Below are 19,986 nucleotides of genomic sequence, written 5' to 3'. Positions count from 1 at the left end.
GTCCAGGTTATCACCTCCTATGCAGTTTCTAGCCTTCGAGAGGCGCCTGGGACCCCAGTGGATAAGTGACTGACCCAGGGTAATACTTCTAGGGAACATGTGTTTGGGATAGAAGAGGAGGGGAGACGGAACGTTTTGTCACAGGGAATGGAGGCATTGAAGGGAGAGAGGGAATACGGCTGCTGGAGAGGTAAAAGGAGGAAGATGCCCTCTGCTGAGAGGCTCTCTTTGAACATTGGGTTTCCCAAGAAATGGGCCCACTGGGATAGCCTGAGGGGACATCTTCTCTATGGACAAATGTTGAAGATTCCCCAGAGCAGGTAAGCACGGACCCTCCTGAGGGACAAGCCTCCCCCAGACATGCGTTATCCAGCAGGGGTCCACTATGGACCACTTCTAGTTGAATGGCTGTCCTGAGGTTCAGCTCCTTCTATGTCCCGTGAAATGATCGTCCTCTTCTCTGACTGCAGTTATTTAAAGAAAGATAAATTTTAATAACAAGTTTGGATTGGGGAGGTATCAGGGAAGAGGGAATCGCAATTTCTGTAGGTGAGGTTTGAGTCTCAGCTTTTGAGCTGAGGTCAGACCTCGGAGGCTGGTGGAGGGTTTCTTTTATTCCTATCTATGCTAATGTGTGCTAGTTTTCTTACAGTTCAAAGTCTTAGCAGTAGATAGCAAGAGGAACAAAAGGTTCTGACCTTCAGAGCTGGTTGGGCCTGTCTCTTCGGGTTGATGCCAGTAAAGACCAGCCTTACAGTTCAAACTGCTTCCCTTAAGTCCTTCTGTCCGATGACATGACCACAGGAATCCAGGGAGAGCACACAGTTGGGAAATTCAGGAGTAGAGAAAGGGAGAGAGGCTCCTTCCAGTTCGAGGGCCAGGAAGTGAGAATCATGACGCCACCTGCCACTCCCAGTTGCCCCTCCCCTGAACAACTGTCATTCTTGTCAATATCTTCTAACATTCCAACTACTGTTTGTTCCGCCTGATTGGCAGAATGACCAAAACTTGCTTTAGTTTTCCTTTCCACACCAGAATCACTGCACAAGGAGGCAGCAGGATTGCAGATGGCCTTGAACCAATTATTCCTGCAGTCTAGGCTATCACTCTGGCTACTAACGTGTGTGTGTTTCTGAGAGACAGAGAGAATCCAAGAAGTCCTTTGACGAACTATCTTATCCCTCCCCTCCCTCCCTTTCTCCTCTATCCTCCTCATTCCCTTCTCCTCTCTTCTTTTGCTTCCTTAGTTAGAGATGGAATAGAAAGATCTACGTTCAAATCCTCCATCTGACTTTAATTGTATTAATCAATCCACTAATATAAACACTTATTAAGCACACACTGTATGCCACACAGTGTGCTAAGCTGTGGATATCTCCAGGGAAGTGCTTGAACGTTTCAGCTCCAGGTTCTTAATCTATAGGAAGAGGATGGTGCTATCCATGGTGCTGACCTGCCATGGGAAAAATGAGGTCATTTCAGTGCCACTAAAGGAACCACCAGCCATTCATTAGGTGCTATTAGGTTGGAGATGCACCTTTGAATTCAAACCTAAAAGTGAGAGTTCTGTCCCTTAGGGAGCTTTACAGCATAGTGAGGACAGAGAATGTTTATAAATGTGTATATATGGAGAACACAGTAGGAAGGTGAAATGTAGACAGATGGGTGTGTATAGACAAATACATATAAATGCACTTTGTGTTGTGTATCATTTTTGTTATTTAATTGTGTCTGATGCTTTGCAACTTCATTTGGGGTTTTCTTGGTAAAGATACTGGAGTGTTTTCCAGTTCATTTTATAAATGAGGAAACTGAGGCAAGCAGAATTCAATTATTTGGTCAGGATCACACAGCTAATAAGTGTCTGAACCTGACTTTGAATTCTGTTCTTTTTTAATTTTTTTTTCCATTTGAATTAATTTATTTAGTCAATTTAGAACATTCTTCCTTGGTTACAATAATCACTTTATTTCGCTTTCTCCCCTCTATCCACTCATCCTTCAACCAACATGCAATTTCATTGGGTATAGCTTGTGTCCTTGATCAGAATCTATTTCCATGTTGTTGGTATTTGCATTAGGATGTTCATTTAAAGTCTACATCCCCAACCATATCCCCTCGATCCATGTTGTCAAGCAGTTGTTTTTCTTCGGTGTTTTTACTCCCACAGTGTTTCCTCTGGGTGTGGATAGTAGTTTTCTAGGTAGTTTGCTCCAAGTTGTTCATGGTCATTGCACTGCCACTAATGGAGAAGTCCATTACATTCGATTGTGCGACAGTGTATCTGTCTCTGTGTACAGTGTTTTCCTGGTTCTCCTCCTCTAATTTTGCATTAGTTCTTAGAGGTTGTTCCGGTTCACATGGATTTCCTCCACTTTATTATTCCTTTGAGCACAATAGTATTTCATCACCAACAGATACCACAATGTGTTCAGCCAATTAGAGGGCAGCCACTTATTTTCCAGATTTTTGCCACCACAAAGAGTGCAGCTATGAACATTCTTGTACAAGTCTATTTCCTTATTGTCTCTTTAGGGTACAAGCCCAGCAGTGCTATGGCTGGATCAAAGGGCAGACAGTCTTTTAGCGCCCTTTGGGCAGAGTTCCAAATTGCCCCCCCAGAATGGTTGTATCAATTCATAGGTCCACCAGCAATGAATTAATGTCCCGATTTTGCCATATCCCCGCTAGAATTCATTACTTTGCTTTGCTGTCATGTTAGCCAATCTGCTAGGTGTGAGGTGATACCTCAGAGTTGTTTTGACTTGCATTTCTCTGATTATATGAGATTTAGAACACTTTTTCATGTGCTTATTAATAGTTTTGATTTCTTTAACTGAAAACTGCCTATTCGTGTCCCTTGCTCATTTATCAATTTGAGAATGGATTGATTTTTTGGACAATTGACTTAGCTCTTTGTAAATTTGAGTAATTAGACCTTTTGTCAGAGGTTTTTGTAATGAAGATTGTTTCTCAATTGATTGCTTCCCTTCTAATTTTGGTTGCATTGGTTTTGTTTGTAAAAAGCAGAGGTCATCAAAACAATTTGGTACTGGCTAAGAGACAGAAAGAAGGATCAGTGGAACAGACTTGGGTAAGGTAAGTGACCTCAGCAAGACAGTCTATGATAAGCCCAAAGATCCCAGCTTTGGGGACCAAAACCCACTATTTGATTAAAAACTGCTGGGAAAATTGGAAGACAGTGTGGGAGAGATTAGGTTTGGATCAACATCTCACACCCTACACCAAGATAACTCAGAATGGGTGAATGACCTGAATATAAAGAAGGAAACTATAAGCAAATTAGGCAAACACAGAATAGTATACATGACAGACCTTTGGGAAAGAATTCTGTTCTTCTTGACTGGGTGTAATCCTTGGAGAGATAGCCATATTTGTGTTATTCTGCTTGTGGAATGATTTTTTCAATCTTCAAATGAATAGCAACAATCTATATTCTCTATTTTCTCCCCGTATTTCCCTGCACCGCCTTTGATTTTTCTTCCTCTAATAGACAGTTCCATTCCATTCATCAGGCATTTATTTCGCCCCCTCTGTGTGCCAGATTCTAGGTTTGAGACTAGCTTCAGGATTGGAAATGGCAAACGAAAACAAATAAATAAACACAACAAAAAACCTTGCTCTCAAGGAACTTTCATTACATTCTGAGAGAACCAAAATGTGGTAAGTGAATGGTCAACGTATACAGAGTAAGTGAAATGGCTTTGTTGGAGGGAGGCATTGACAACTACTGATGTCACCAAGGGCGTCCTTCCAGAAATTCTTCCACAGTACTTGGTGCTCATAAGCTCTCAGATGCAAGGACCAGGTTTTAAGTTATAGTATGTAGAATAAGAGAATTTCAGTGATGGACAAGCTTTCAGTACATCTTTCCTCAATGCCTTCTGTGATCTCTCTGTGTCTCTGTCTTTCTCTGAGTGGGTCTCTCTTCTGATCTCTCCCCTCCTGATGTTTTTTGTCATTGTCTTTCTCTCTCTCATCTCTCCATCCCTCTTTGTCACTCCTTGACTTTGTATACATTCCTCTATCTCTCTCTGCCTTTTTGTCTCCCTTTCTCTTTCTCTCTATGTGTCTGTTCTCTCCCATTTCTCTCTCCCCATCTCTTTACCTCTTTCTGCTTGCCTCTCTGTTTCTCTGGGTCTCTTTCTGTCTAATACTTTCCACAACAGACTCTCTTCTGGGTGTGCTTTATTTAAGTCAGTCTAACCAGAATTTGCTCATTTCCTACTGTGAGACCAGCAATGAGCTAAGAAGTAAAGACAAAAAGGGAAACTCTACTCATGATTACATCCCATATACTCTGTTAGGAAGAGGGAAGCAGAGATCAGGCAGCCCTTTTGGTCTTTTCTCCCATCTAGACATCATCACCCTCATCAAAATGTAAGTAATGAGTTTGCTAAGCACATTGCAAATACCAGGTCATTTGACCCTCCCCACAACTATGTGAGGGAAGTGCTGTAATCCATATGTTACAACCTCGGAAGCCACAGACTGAGATGGGTTTAGCGGCTTCTCTGGTGTTATTCAGCTAATAATTGAACTCAGATTTAAACTCAGGGGTTTCTGGCAGAGTTTCCTACAATATTAAATGATATAAGAAAACAAATTAAAAATTACAGTTGTTAGATTATTTAGACTTCAGTGATGCTGAAAAATCACTTGCTCTCTCTACTTTCCCCAGACCTTACTTATTATCCATTGACAAGGAATGAAAATGTCACCTTTGTAGCATCTCTTGTTGATTTTCCCTCTGTAATATGTCTCCAATATTCCCCAGTATGCCATTTGGGGTCTGCTTGCCTCATGTATCTCCCAACTCCAGCCCATTTGTCTCCCTACTCATTTGCTGTGAAAATTTAGAGTTGGTGACACAAGAGAAAAAGGTCTTTAAATAGAGAAAAAAAAAGACTGAAGAGGCCAGTCAGTCCTCTTGGAGTGGGCGTGGAGTGAAGGATGGAGCAGCGACTAGAAGACCAGCACCTAGACTTTTTTTAGACTGTTACTGTTGGTAAGTGAAAAGCTGACTTAGTGTCCCTGCTTTTCTGGAGGTGTGAGGCCTCCAAGTAAGGCCCATCTTCTTGAGACTCTCTTCCCCTGGGTGGGGCTTAGAGATTCTAATTAGTATCAGAAGAAGCCAGAGTTTTCTTTCTCTCTCACTCCTGAATATCTTCCTTCTACTGTAAATATTTTAAATAAAATACCATAAACTCCATTTACTTTAGTAATTCATTTTGGGATTTAGAAATTAAATCCATGGCAACCACATAATTAATATATTCAGAGTCCAACCACAAAGAACGTCAATAGTGTCCTCTGACTTACACAACTTTTAAGCATCTGCAAATTGATTTTATCACTTTGCCTAAGGTCGGACAGTATATATTTTGTCTAGTCATGGTGGATCAAATGGCCAGATGGCTGGAAGCATTTCCTACTGCCTGAGCCCCAGTGGCTTTTGTTGCCAAGGTGATTTTAAGAGATTATTCCTCAATTTGGCCTGCCTGCACATCTTGATTCAGACATGGGAAGTCATTTTACTGATTCAGTTTTATCCCAGGTATATTCTTGTCTAGGGATAACTCCCAAATTCCATGTAGCATATCATCCCCAGAGCTCAGGCCAAGTTGAAAGAATGAACAGAGAGATTAAAACTATGATTGGAAAAATATGCACCGAGACATTTTAAAAAGCCTGAAATTCTCCCCTAGACCTATTTTATTTTAGAAGCAGGCCCAGGGGAGATCTACACATCTCACCATTTGAGATGCATTTTGGATACCTGCATATACAGACCAAGCCTTTTAGACTTTTTAGTCTTGCATATACATCACTACTAGGGGGAGATGCTTCTACTGCTTCCTACATACAGGAATTGCAGAACAAATTGTGAGAACTCCATCAATCCAGAGCTGCAGTACAAGGAGAAACAATGGACTTTTCACTTCAAGACTGGAACCCAGGAGACAAGTTATACATAAAGAATTTCTAGTGCACAGGAGCAACTCAGTCTTCCTGGCAAGGTCCATTTCAAATATTGTTAACCACTCCCAACAGCTATAAAAATTGGAGAAAAGGACTCTTGGATTCATTGCTCTTACTTAAGGAGTGTACCTTCTGTTGAAACTGATCTACTATATTCTGTCACAAGCATTGGAGATAAAAATCCATGGGCAACTGGAGACTGCTTTTGGCAACACACTGGATAGCTTTTTCTTTTATTTTAACAGAATATTTGGGTTTTTCTTCCCTTGTTCTTATTTCTTTTACTTAAAAATACTTATAATCAATATTAATCTTTTTTTGATTTTGCAGTAAAAAACCCCCTAAAATATATTTGTTCTAATATTAATGCATACCCAAGAGCTTTAGACTATGATAACCTGCCATTTAATGATAAATGTTATGGGACTATGATTAATGAGTATGCCTGATTCCAGGAGAAGTTAAAAAAAAAGAGCCATTATACAGTGTCAAGAAGCACAAAGTCAAGAAGACCAAACAATCTCAGTGGGATTGATGAGATTCTTTGCTAAGTGGACTTGAACTTCTTGGCGGTTCAAGAATGAGACATACATCAGATACAGGTCTTCCCCTGTGCCACATTCTACCAGGCACCTCACTTAGGTGGCAATACCTGGCTCCCCTATCCTTGTGAGAAAAGGGATAATCAGGGCAGGGAATGTTATTTCCCATTTGCTGCTGAAATCTAGTCCTTATTAACCTCATAATATGGAAACTTTTTGTAGTCCTGGATGCTAATGGGCAGGTGCAATATTACTGCATTTTGTCACACAGACTTGTGGGACCAAAATTTCTTTAATTAGATCATAATACAAGGTTCTCTTATGAATTCATTATTTACTAAGAAATTTTTATACACATAGATTTTTAAAATATTTTGATTCTTATTTTGAATTCTTTTTCTCCAAAAACCTTTTCTATTTGTTTTTCTTTTCATGTTTTTGGTTTTTCTTTTAATAAACTGACTCATAAAACCCCATAACTGAACCATGTATCCCGAGTTGATCCTGGTATTGTTAAACACCCTCCTTAGAGAGATTGTAATTTTCATGAAATCCACAATATAAAACTGAGAAAAATTTCAGGGAAAGAACCATGCTAATGTTAAGATTAAAATTTTGGAAAAGCTAAGGCAGGTAGAAATTAGTTTCTCTCTGTAAGGAGTATTATTTTTATGAGGTTTATTAAAGGTCAAGGGTTAGAGAAATTACAAGCAAGAGAAGCATGTGCTAGGTGGGCCATGAGGCCCACCCAATTTTCACTCACATCATGAGATGCGTCTGTTTGCCAGAGGAGCCAGGAAGAGAAGAGACCCTGCCATGGGCGGAGACCCTTTAAATAATGATTTTGCTCTCGGCCCAGGTGAGAATTCAGTGAGATTACAAAGAATTCTGGGTAAGTGGAGCAAGGACTTCTGGGGATTGAAGTGCTGGATTCATGTCCATTTTTACAATCCCTCGTATGATCCTCTTGGGAAGGACTTCACCAAAGGATCATAAAAATATAAATCAATTTAAAGGTTACAATAATTTGAGGATAAGAGAAAAAAAACAAAACAAAACCAATAATTGCAGGACACATTGACAAAAAGACAGTTAGGGAAAGTATACTTTCCCTTTGGGATGAAAGTATACTTACAAATAAATGTTCAATCAACTACACCCAAAGTTCAATTCTTGTGCTGCTTGTGGTCTGGAGGCATCTTTATGGTGGCTTCTCCAACAGTTCAGTTTCTGGATTCAGAGAGGTATCATCTTTCTTTACCTAAAATTCTTCTCAAATAGGAAATTTAAACTTTGCAATTTAAAATAATGGTATTTTTTACATTCCCCCGTTAAGAGGGTGATTGAAAAATACAAGATCACTTAGGGATGCATGGCTGAGATATGAGGTATATGAATCAATTGGCAAGAGAAATTAAAAAGACATCAGGAAAATCCAAATAAAAAAGAAAATATTGGATGAAAATATAGACAATCAAAGTCGTATGTGTAAAAATCCCAAGTAAAAGAAAAATAAATCTATAACAAGTCCTTGAATCAGGGCCCAATTAAAATGATCTAAGCAATGATGCCTTTACCCAGTCAGTAGCCAGGACTACAGAAAGTTACCGCACTATGAAAGGCAGAAAAGGGACCAGATTATAGGAGCCAAGGTTTTGGGGATACTCGTCTGTGAGTATTTCCAGAGTGAGTGTGGACACAAGGAAAGCCTATGTCATAACAAATGTTAAACACAGTAAGCTCAAGTCTTCACACTAGGTTCAAGACCTTTGTATTGGCCTAGAAGTACATCAATCCATCCTGGATTGGCTGTTCTTTGGCTCGGTGTAATGGCTCTTTTGTGTATATCTTGTCCTGGAATCAGACAGAATCATTAAGCAAAGTCCCATAATTTCTTTTTAATAATAAGTGGCATCATTTTATAGTCTTCTAGCTTTTGGGGTATGCATTAGCAAATGTGTCTTAAAACTTATAGTACTGAAAAATCAAAAAGTTAAGAAAATCACAATGCTGGTGACATGTGCTTCAAATATAAGAAAGAGAGAAAAAAACTGAAAAACTATATTGCACGTGCAAGAAAAATATAATAAGAGTTTTAAAAATTCAAAAATGTAGCTTATAATCATTGACACTCTGTATCAGCTAAGAAAATATATAATACAAGGCTTTCTCACCAAAAATGAGATCCATTTCCTCTTCATATCTGGCCATGCTCCACTTTGAGTATAAGGCAAATGACTTGAACAAGGTAATAATTTTCATTTTTAAAGAACAGTAGTACAAATATGTGGTATCGATATCCCCAAAATTCTCAATAGCCCAATTAATTACAATAGCCAAAAATCACGCTATCATATTTCACATAAGTTGCTGTATGGCATTTATAAGCCTATGAATTGATGGATATTTGTCACAAGTTTTTACAAATGTAGCAATCTTTCAACCTTGGTGAATAAACATATTTTTAAACAAAGTAAAACTCATCTTGGGTTAAGAACATAATCAAGAAATAGCATTCTGGTGGAAGTTAAGTAGTGAGCTGAAGAGCTCCATTTTTGGAGGCTTTTTTAGGGTTACAAATACCCTGAGATTAACTGCCCCAACTTCCATTCACATATTTAGAAATGCCGGAAGATTGGAGGTTATAATTGTATTTCACTTCAGCTACTGGAATAGGCCTTACCTCGTGGTAGGGGCAGGCAAAAATGACTGGAGATCCTGAGGTATCACCTCACACCAAGCAGATTGGCTAAATGATAGCAAAGGAAAGTAATGAATGCTGGAGGGGATGTGGCAAAGTAGGGACACTAATTCATTGCTGGTGGAGTTGTAAATTGATCCAACCATTCTGGAGGGCAATTTGGAACTATGCCCAAAGGGCGACAAAAGAATATCTACCCTTTGACCCAGCCATAGCACTGCTGGGTCTGTACCCCAAAGAGATAATGGACACAAAGACTTGTACAAGAATATTCATAGCTGTGCTCTTTGTGGTGGCCAAAAACTGGAAAACAAGGGGATGCCCTTCAATTGGGGAATGGCTGAACCAATTGTGGTATATGTTGGTGATGGAATACTATTGTGCTCAAAGGAATAATAAAGTGGAGGAATTCCATGGAGACTGGAACGACCTCCAGGAAGTGATGCAGAGCGAGAGGAGCAGAACCAGGAGAACATTGTACACAGAGACTAATACACTGTAGTATAATCGAATGTAATGGACTTCTCCATTAGTGGCGGTGTAATGTCCCTGAAAAATCTGCAGGGATCTAGGAGAAAAAAGACCATTCATAAGCAGAGGATAAACTATGGGAGTAGAAACACCAAGGAAAAGCAACTGCCTGACTACAGCGGTTGAGGGGACATGACAGAGGAGACTCTAAACAAAACTCTAATGCAAATATTAACAACAAGGCAATGGGTTCGAATCAAAAACACATGTGATACCCAGTGGAATCACGCGTCGGCTATGGGGGGTGGGGGGGAAGAAAAGAAAATGATCTTTGACTTTAATGAATAATGCTTGGAAATGATCAAATAAAATATTATAAAAAAATTTAAAAAATGACCAGAGATTATAAAAAAAATTCCAAAAATCGTATTTAAAAAAACCCTTAAAATCAGTTGAGATATTTAGCACATTAAATTTTTCAAAGGTTGTTATAGCAATTGTAACCAGTTCTGAAGTCCATCTATCCTCTATGTGACAATTTCACATTTTGTGAAATTTGACAATTTGACAAAGTCAAAATAGAAAGGCTGTTTTTTCATATATGGGCTTAATTAAAATGATATTTTCTTACTGTAGTTATAGGGGGAAAACAACAGAATTTTAAAACTCAGCACATTAAATGAACAGTATAACAGAATAATATTGAATCCAGTAATATATGAACTTAAAATCACAAAGTTAAACCTTAAACAAAACAAACAGTAAAATGCAATAGAAATTCAGAGATTTTTTATAACCATTGGAGTCTGAAATGCCTTAAAATATATAGCCACTAGTCTTTTCAAAGTTCCTTGGGTTTTGTTTTTTTTTTTGTTTTGTTTTGTTTTGAATTATCCATTTAGATGCCTATTGTTGGAAGGCAGAGTGGTAAGGGCTAAGCAATAAGGTCCAAGCGATCTTCTAAGGGCCACACGGCCATGAAGTGTCTCAGGCCAGACTTTAACTGAGAACCTCCCATCTCTAGGCCTGGCTCTCAGTTCAACTGCAGAGTTTTTTCCCCAACCTTAGCTAAATGGTTGTAGGGAGCTAAATATTTTCCCTGACATGCAGGTGAAGGCAATAAAAGGATCAATGCAATTAAAAGACATCCTTGTAAAATAGCCATGTTTTTAAGTTCCTGCTTGAAAAAACCTTTCTTTCTTTCCCTCGTCTCTCTCCCTCCTACGCTCAGATCCGCCCATGTGGAGCCCAATCCGCCAAGGTGGAGCCAATGCCCCCGTTTGTTACCAGCTGGTAGAAATGAGTCTTGAGTGATAAGTGATCTGCTCCAAGGCTAGAGTTTGTTGGGCAGGCGGGTCACCAGGTGATTGCAATCTAGGTTGAATCAGGTGGGCCAGGTGAACAAGAGAGAACACCGGGGTGGACAGGGCTGGGACAGCAGCAGGGCCGGTGGGCAGGTGAGCGGCAATCTGAAAACAGGTCTGGAGCTGGGGGGCGGGGGCTGAGGCTGCAGACAAGTACGCAGGCAGGGAGAAGTGGCATGGGAGGGAAGGACTCAAGAAAGTCTTAAGTGGATGGCTGCCGGCAGGATCTGATCAAGATGGTTTTCTAAAAAAGCATCTTGGAGAAACGTGGCTTAAAAAAATTCTAGGCAGTAGCTACGAAAGGCTGAACTAAAGATCAGTAAAGAAAAGAATCAGAAGATTGAGAGTATTTCGTTTTTCCATTAGGTCACCAACTGTAAAGATTAAAATTTTGGTGAAGCTGAGGCAGGTAGAAATTAGTTTCTCTCTGCAAGGAGTATTATTTTTATGAAGTTTATTAAAGGTCAAGGGTTAAAGAAAATACAAGCAAGAGAAGCATGTGCTAGGTGAGCCATGAGGCCCACCCAATTTTCACTCACATCATGAGACACATCTGTTTGCCAGAGAAGCCAGGAAGAGAAGAGACCCTGCCATGGGTGGAGACCCTTTAAATGATTTTGCTCTCGGCCCAGGTGAGAATTCAGTGAGATTACAAAGCATTCTGGGGAAGTGAAGCAAGGACTTCTGGGGATTGAAGTCCTGGATTTGAGTCCATTTTTACACTAACTCCTTGATTCCAGAAAATGAACTGTTTGGAGAAAGATTACTGCAGAGACCTACACTGCATCAAGAAGACACAGAATGAACTTTGGGGTACAACTGATTGAACTGAAGAGTGGTGAACACATTTAATTTTTAATGTACACTCTTATGCCAAAGGGGACTTCCCCCTATTGACTTTTTGTTAATGAGCCTAGAGAACACTGGTTTAACGCTCTCTCCTATTTTCCTCTTATCTATATTTTAGTTTCTTCTAGAAGGTGCAATATAGTATACACTTGTAGTTAGAAGATTTTTAGAGGTGTAAGCTGATTATATTAATCAATTAGGGAGACTAGTGTCCCAAATGATCACAGGGGAAATTGTGAAGATGGGATTAATTATCCTCTTGCTTATTTTTGGTTTAATCACAGAAGTGCATACACCCCTTCTTATCTTTAAGTGGAGGAAGTCTGTGACTCACATGTGCTAAAGTTGGTGATCAACCAGAAATAACTGACTGTCTTCTGGGCAGTCCTAAGCAAAGCTAAAGCTACAACTGGACCACATAAAGAGGAAGGAATGCAAAGGATGAAATTCAAACAAGTGTCTTTAAAAGCAGCTGGAACTTTTTACGAGTAGTTCTTTGGAGTTGGGAGTTCAAGCTGGAGTCTGGTGAAAGGATCTCCTTTGTCGACATGGGACTCTGGAATTGTTGAGACAGCACTTGGACATTCCATTGGGAATATAGAGTGGATACATGAAAAGGCTGACTCCTGGATAGGAATACATCTTGGAAAAGGCTTCATGGATAGAGCCCTTGTTTTGTTCAACAGCAGTCCTTTGTTGAAGGTTGAAGGCCCTCCAGTTGAGGATTAGTTATCCCTACCTGACTAAAGCCAGGGCTGGAGCAAATAATCTAGCTTGTTAAGCTAGATTTCTTACTCTGCCCTTTCTCACTTTTCTACATTTATTCTCTCCTTTTATAAATAAACTAACAAAAACTAATCTTAAATTGAGATATATTAATTTTTGGTGACCACATTTAAATATATCTTATTTTTCAATTTATTTATTTATATATATTTCAATGTTTTTGATCTTTACAGTAATCTTAGGAGAGCTTATGACATAAGAGAGTGAATTGTCTGATCCTCAGCAAGGTGAGAGCTTAATATATTGAATGCCTGGTTTCTGTGGTATAGAGTATAAGAGGAATGGCTGTAATAAAATAACTGGCTGTAACCTAACTTTAATCTAAGGTAGTAGTGAGAATGGAAAAACACAAGATATACTTTCCTCATTACTCCATTTAGCTTGTTATTCTGTGGCCACCATTAAGGTGCCCTAGCCATGCTCACAAGAAAGTTTAGTAAGTAACAAAACTGAAAGGAAAGAGTTAGGATATCTGCTCTTGCCTCATTTGATCAAACCATTTCTCTGCCCACTAACCCACATATCTCATCTCAGGAGTCAACCATGGCTTTCTATTTTGACTTGGCCACCCAGGGGGACAGGCCAGGGGGCTATACAGGGGACATCAACCTGAAATAACCTCATGATCTCTCTACTGTTGCCACTCTATCCTAATTCAATGATTTCTATCACACAATCCTCACCTGATTCAAGTTTAGGCTCACACTAGGTATATTGCCACAGAAATGGGGGAGTGTAAATTTCTTTCAGACAATAGAAAGAGGTCTGACTGAATGTCATTCCACATTGCTTGCATTAACAAGGTTGCTCCCAGTGTGTACCCTCTGATGAGAAGCAAGACCAGAGCTTTGAGTGAATGTCTTTCCACATTGCTTGCACTCATAAGGTCTCTCCCCAGTGTGGACCCTCTGATGATAAGTAAAACCGGAGCTATGACTGAATGTCTTTCCACATTGCTTGCACTCATAAGGTTTCTCCCCAGTATGTACTCTCTGATGAGAAGCAAGACCGGAGCTCCGATTGAATGTCTTTCCACATTGCTTGCACTCATAAGGTTTCTCCCCAGTGTGCATTCTCTGATGATAAGCAAGACTAGAGCTCTGAGTGAATGTCTTTCCACATTGCTTGCACTCATAAGGTTTCTCCCCAGTGTGGACCCTCTGATGATAAGCAAGACCAGAGCTCCAACCGAATGCCTTTCCACATTGCTTGCATACATAAGGTTTCTCCCCAGTATGCATCCTCTGATGTACAGCAAGATCAGAGCTCTGACTGAATGTCTTTCCACATTGCTTGCATCCATAAGGTTTCTCCCCAGTGTGCATCCTTTGATGATAAGTAAGACCAGAGCTATGACTGAATGTTTTTCCACATTGCTTGCATTCATAAAATTTCCCCCTAGTTTGCATCCTCTGATGGTAAGCAAAATCAGAGATCCGATTGAATGTCTTTCCACACTGCTTGCATTCATAAGATTTCTCCACAGTGTGCATCCTCTGATGAGAAGCAAGACCAGAGCTCCGACGTAATCTCTTTCCACATTGCTTGCATTCATAAGGCTTCTCCCCAATGTGCTTCCTCTGATGATTAACGGGACCAGAGCTATGACTGAATGTCTTTCCATATTGCTTGCATTCATAAGGTTTCTCCCCAGTGTGCATCCTCTGATGTCCAAAGAGACTGGCCCTGTGCATAACAGTTTCTCTGCACTGATTACTTTCAATAGATTTTTCCTCAGTGTACATTCTTTGATATTCATTATGGGATGAATTTTGAGGTGCAACACAGAATTCCCTGGAAGCAACGTTATCAAGACCATCACTCATGAATCTTTGTAGGTCCATTTCTTCCAAAGGAAGGCTTACTTCTGTTGGATTCACCTTCAGTTCAGATCTGATCTCTCCTAAAGGAAAGAGTAAAACATACATCATACATCTATAGTGACATATACACCTATAAAGAGATCTCCTTTCCTTCATCATCATAACATAGACTGCTTTACATCCTCTCAGGTACGAAAAGTCTTCTAAATAAAATGGGCACAATCCATCCATTGAAAAATGCCATTACCTCAAAGCTAAAAAAAAATTTAAATAACCAAGAGCCTCCCATGTGATCTTATTGGCTCTTCATAACAAATCTGGGATTTTGCACAGGCTTGCTTTATTACATTCCTATCTGAGACCATGATGTCAGAAAGGCTGAATGACTGACTTAATTCAAAATGTTGGCAGCTAAGCCCAAATCTTGTGACTGGGAGTGCTTTCTATAGTACTATTAGTATTAGTGGTAGTCTCTCGGTGACCGAGAATGTCAATAGTACTAGACAATTCATTTTCAATATCTATATATTCAATCCTCTATAGGTATGACATCACTGAGTGCATGTAGACTAAAAGTTCCTATTATTTTATCATCTAGAGTCTCTGTAAGCATTAAGGAACTCCCTTCATGATTTCTTTCAACCTTATTTTTTGGTCCCGTATCTGAGATCAGATGAGCAAATTTAGCACTTTTTTTTTTGCATTTATCCAAAGCATAAGAGATTTTGTTGTTCCCTGCTCCTTGAATGCAGCCATTACTTTTCTTTAGATGCCCCTTTTCACTCAAAATTCTTCTATTAAATAAAATTTCTACAAAAATATGGCATTTCCCATGTTTAAAAATGTCTCATAGAGTAAGCTGAGTACATGATACTTTTGTAAGGAAATGAGCAGGAAAGCTTGTACAATTCTCTTCATATTTTCCACTTTATATAGATGCTGGCATTTTCATATTCTTGAAAATCACACTACAAGTGCTGATGCATTCTCCCTGTATCTCAAACTTGCTAGGACTTTTAACAGTAGACAAGTCAAAGGAGCTCTTTTGGTCTCAGGCTCCTCAATTATAACATGGACATAATAATATCAAGTAACTCCTAGGGTTCCCATGAGGATCTAATGAGAAAATATTTATAGAGTATGGCACATACTAGGGGCCATATGCAAATGGTAATGTTTATTTTTATCATTAGAATTTGGATTGTTTTATCCTTTGATTACTTTTCTCCTTACATTGCCATTCTCATTAATCCTCTAGTTCCTGATTTCCTTGCTGAATTAAATGTATTTCCTTTCCCCAACACTCCTTTCTCCCGGATCATCTCAGGGTGAGATTCAGGATCTAAACCACCTCCATATCTGGCTTCTAGATTGTGAGCTCCACAAAAGTCCACAATGGTGTTTCCCTTTCTTTGTATGAAAGGGAATTCTTTACTCTATTATCAATCCTTAGTTAACACTAACTTAAATACCTATACTTAATACCAAATTAGACTGAAGACAGGATTAACTCCACTCTGTCTAATTTAAAATGGAATCAACAAAAGATTAAACACCTTACTGAGTACTAGCTGAGAAGGGAGCAAGGTATTTAGAGGATTCATACCCTCAAAATTCAATCAATTAGGAAACTGTGAACCTTTTCGATTCAATCAGCCAGTAATCTTTTAATATTTTTGATGAGAATTTATCCTTCAGAAGGAGAGAAGTCAATCCCACAGACACTGCCCCTTCGATAGTGCTAGACAATTTGGAAACTGTGATTGGCCCCTATGAAAAGAGGAAGGGACAAGAAGTCACTATAAAAGCAAGCCCCAAACTGAACTCCTTTGGAGGAGATTGTCTTGGAGAAGATAGTCTTCTGGAGATAGTCCTGGATACTCTTCAAGGGAGATTTGCTGGGGACTACAGTTTGGATTGTGGGCTCAAAGCTCAGTTTCTACTGAAACTCTGACTCTTGCATTACTTTATTGGGTGACTAAAAAGCTGACCCCTTTCCTAACTTCTGGAGACTAACTTCCATCATGGAGGAAGCTGTGGTGGTTACTCACCACTGGCCCTCCTGGTTGAGGACTAGTACATGTATTTTATCTAACCTTTATCATATTTCACTTCTTTATTGTTTCCTCTCCACTTGTAAATATTTGTAAATAAAGATTCTGACTCAAGATATAACACTACTGGTGACCTCATAATTTTGTATAATCATTGTCCCACCATGAATTTAACCTATACATTTCTATGCTCAGGGCTTAAATATGTTTTTAGAACATATTTATTATTTAATACATGTTTAATGACTGGGCCCAGTGATTATGTCAGGCCCAACCTCTACCAGGATCCTTGCATTCTGGTCTCTCTTCTAGAAGACAAATGCATAGTCTGCCCTCACCTGTGATTCTTTCTCTCTCTTGCCCTTATTTCTCAGCAGTCAAAAGTAACTCTATTGGAACTAGAGCAGACCCAATCCTGAAGATCCCAGAGGCAAACCTCTCTAGGCTCTCAACTTCTTAAAGTGTGATGCTGTGGTCACCTAATTGTCCAAAACAGGACAAAGACTGAGCCCCAGAGATCAGGAAAGGGCCTAGGCTGATGATTTAGGACAATCTAAGCCTTGGATGGATTCCAAGAAAGGCAGCAGTCTTCACTCCCACTCATGGGCTGCAAGTCAATGGAGAGAAGGAAAATGAGGAAACCAGCTGCCTGGCTCCATCCTACATTGAGGCTCTCTGACATCACCTTGGTCCTCACCATGGCAAGGTAATCCTGTAACATCTCCCTAATGGATTGCCTTTGCCATCTAATACAACAGCCTTCCAAATATTTCTCTGGTCTCCAGCTCTCTCTCTTATGGCTTCTTCCCACCCCCTACCTCACCTTCTGAGCTCAGAACTTGGCCTCATATTTCACTGAACAAAACCTGAACCTTTCTGCAAAGTTCTCTTATCATCCACATCTCACCCAGCTAAACTGCCTCCTTTTCCTCTCTGGACTCAGAATCAGAGGAAAAGTCGTTCCTCTCCTAGCTAAAGAAAATCTCTTTCCATGGGAAAAGAAGCCCATCCCATCCCTCATCTATGCCTGTCTATTCCTCCCTGTAGGGCCCCCATTGTTCTTTCATCTTCAGCCATTCCCACACTGATGAGTTAATGACTCTCTTCCTCTGGGAAACAATAAACCATTTCTCCCCAATGCTCCAAGCACTCTTACTTGATCTCTTCCTCTCCATGAGATACTGTCCAACATCTGTCCTCACTTCAGGGCTAAACTGCTAGAGATCATCATTTGCAGTGAGTTGTATCGGTGCCTTTCTCTTGTTTTCTCTGCTATCCTTTTTTCCAAACTACTCAGGCTGCCTCTCCTGAACCCCAAAACCATCTCCCTGCATTAGACCCCTCTAGTACTCCTTCTCTTTCGAGCCTTCCCTCTCTTGATTGGTTGCCCTGGAGGGCTTTTACAGAACTATTGGCATGCTGTCTGCTCCAGCATAGGGCGAGCTCCATGAGGGCAGAGGATGTCCACTGAAGCCCTTCATTTCCCTCATAACATCCCAGGACCTGGCACAGAGCAAGCACTCATACATATTTCTGGATACTAAAGAGCTCTGAGGGGATAAACTCGGCCTTTCTGGCACCTGAAATAGACTTCCAGACCCTTCAGTTCCAAACACTGACTTCTTAGAGGGTGACAGACTGATCCCCTGAAGGGAGCAGATAGAAAATGGAGTCCAACAGCCTCATGTTACAGATAGGGAAACTGAGGCTCTGGGGTTGTGACTTCCTCCTGTCCCCAAATATAGCCATGGCTTATCAGAGCACCCACAAGCCTCTAGTCACCCCGGCTCTCCCACACCTCTTTCCCCCCTCACCTGGGCAATAGCACCTCAGGCCTTCTTGTTCCAGCATCCATGGGGCTTCTCTCTGCTCCAAGATCATGTCTTTTGGGGGAGCTGGAAGCCCTGGGCATGGAAGCAGGGAGGAAGATGGAGAGAAGATCATCACTGAGTTCTCTTAGGAAAAGGTGGGGGAGTCCAGTGACTCCACTCAGACATTCTCTCCATAGGGTTCACAGAGGAATCTGCCCTCACCACTCAGATGTGCCTGTCACCATTCTGGGAGACCACAAATGAACAACAGCCCCTTCTCCCCCATCCTCTTCTGGTCCATTCTAACAGAAATTCCTAAACTCCCACACTGGGTCCAAGGGTCAGTGTTCCAGGTCAATCTGAAGCCCCAGACACAGGGACATTGAGGGATTGTCCTTTGTCCCATCACCCTGCCTGTTCCTCCCTCCCTGACACCTCTCTTATACTCAGACCTTACATTAGAAGACCCGATTTAGCTATTTCCTGATTAGTAACAATGGAGATACTTAGTCTAACAGAATCAGGTCTTGGGAACTCTACATTGCTCCAACCTACTAAGTTTAGCAAGGTCAGGAATGTCTGCACCCATACTCAAGGATTAAGTATCTAAGAAGATGGCCTTCAGCAGACATGTACAGAAGCAGCTGACGGACCCCTGGGCTGTCCTAAGTCAAGTTAAGCTAACATTGGTACAGATGAGAAACAGGAAAGTGACGTAAAACAGTCTACATAGGGCACGTCACTTCCTCTCTTCTCTCTCTTTTCCCAGAGAGGCAGCTCTGGTTGGCAACATGCTAAACGTTCTGACATCTTGGCATGGTGGCAGCTATTTGTCTGGGTTTTGGCTATGAGTTTGCCCTTCAGCTAATTCAGGTTCAGGCATCTTGGCTGAGCCCTTTGCAGTACAGTCTGATTCCTTCTTCTTTTACTCTCAAAAACCTTACCTTCCTAAAGCCTCAAATCTTCCCCCTGGCTCAAGTCAGGTGGGAGAAACCCTATACCCTTTCCATCTCCCTTCTTCTTAATTTCTTTCCACTATAATAATTAAATCGCCATAAATTTCCAGCTGACTTCGGTAATTTTAATTTGGGATTTCGATGGCAAACAATAATTAATATAGTTTGGATCACAACACTAAAATGATCCTTTACACTCTGAGCTTCATGGACTCATCTCTCAGGGAGTCACTGTCTCTTCTCCTGAGGGAACTCAACAATCCTTCTAGGCCCAATGCCATTTCTCAGCCAGGCCACTCATCCTGACAATCACAGAGGAGGGCAAGTAGAGCCTCCAGGAGACTTACTGGAACTCCTTGAGGAGAGTCTCCACAGTTAGTGTGGGGAGGCGAAGGGGGAAGAAGGTTGTAGAATCAATCTGGAAGCAGAACATTAGGTTCCAGTCCAAGTTGGACTCAGTTCATAGTATTCCATCATCTGGAAATGAGAGGCAGCTAGAAAGGGAAGGGGGCATGGACCCGAGATTAGAGGCAGGAAAGCCTCAATTTACATTTCAACATATACAGCTCCCATGTGCATGCTGCAGAAGAAGTCACTTAATTGTATCTATTTCCTCATCTGTAAAA

General features: G+C 40.6%; 1 protein-coding gene across 6 annotated transcripts in view; it reads right to left on the bottom strand.

Moving 5' to 3' along the window:
• The window catches only part of LOC103096610 (zinc finger protein OZF-like), a 117,447-nt gene that overhangs the window by 75,179 nt on the left and 22,282 nt on the right, over positions 1-19,986 (bottom strand). For 2 of the 6 annotated variants that reach the window (XM_056825081.1, XM_056825087.1), the window contains 2 exons: positions 18,408-18,497; positions 8,785-14,619 (listed from right to left, as the gene is read on the bottom strand). The exons of 1 other annotated variant lie outside the window; for it this stretch is intronic. In XM_056825081.1, coding sequence (XP_056681059.1) covers positions 13,493-14,619; positions 18,408-18,497 — 1,217 coding nt within the window. In that variant the 3' untranslated portion in view covers positions 8,785-13,492. 3 more of the 6 variants (XM_056825086.1, XM_056825091.1, XM_056825092.1) reach the window with 2 other exon arrangements.

The sequence above is a fragment of the Monodelphis domestica genome, chromosome 1 (genome assembly GCF_027887165.1).
Source record: "Monodelphis domestica isolate mMonDom1 chromosome 1, mMonDom1.pri, whole genome shotgun sequence".
NCBI lineage: Eukaryota > Metazoa > Chordata > Mammalia > Didelphimorphia > Didelphidae > Monodelphis > Monodelphis domestica.
Note: the sequence above shows the minus strand (reverse complement) of the source record. Positions and strands in the feature narration are given on the sequence as shown.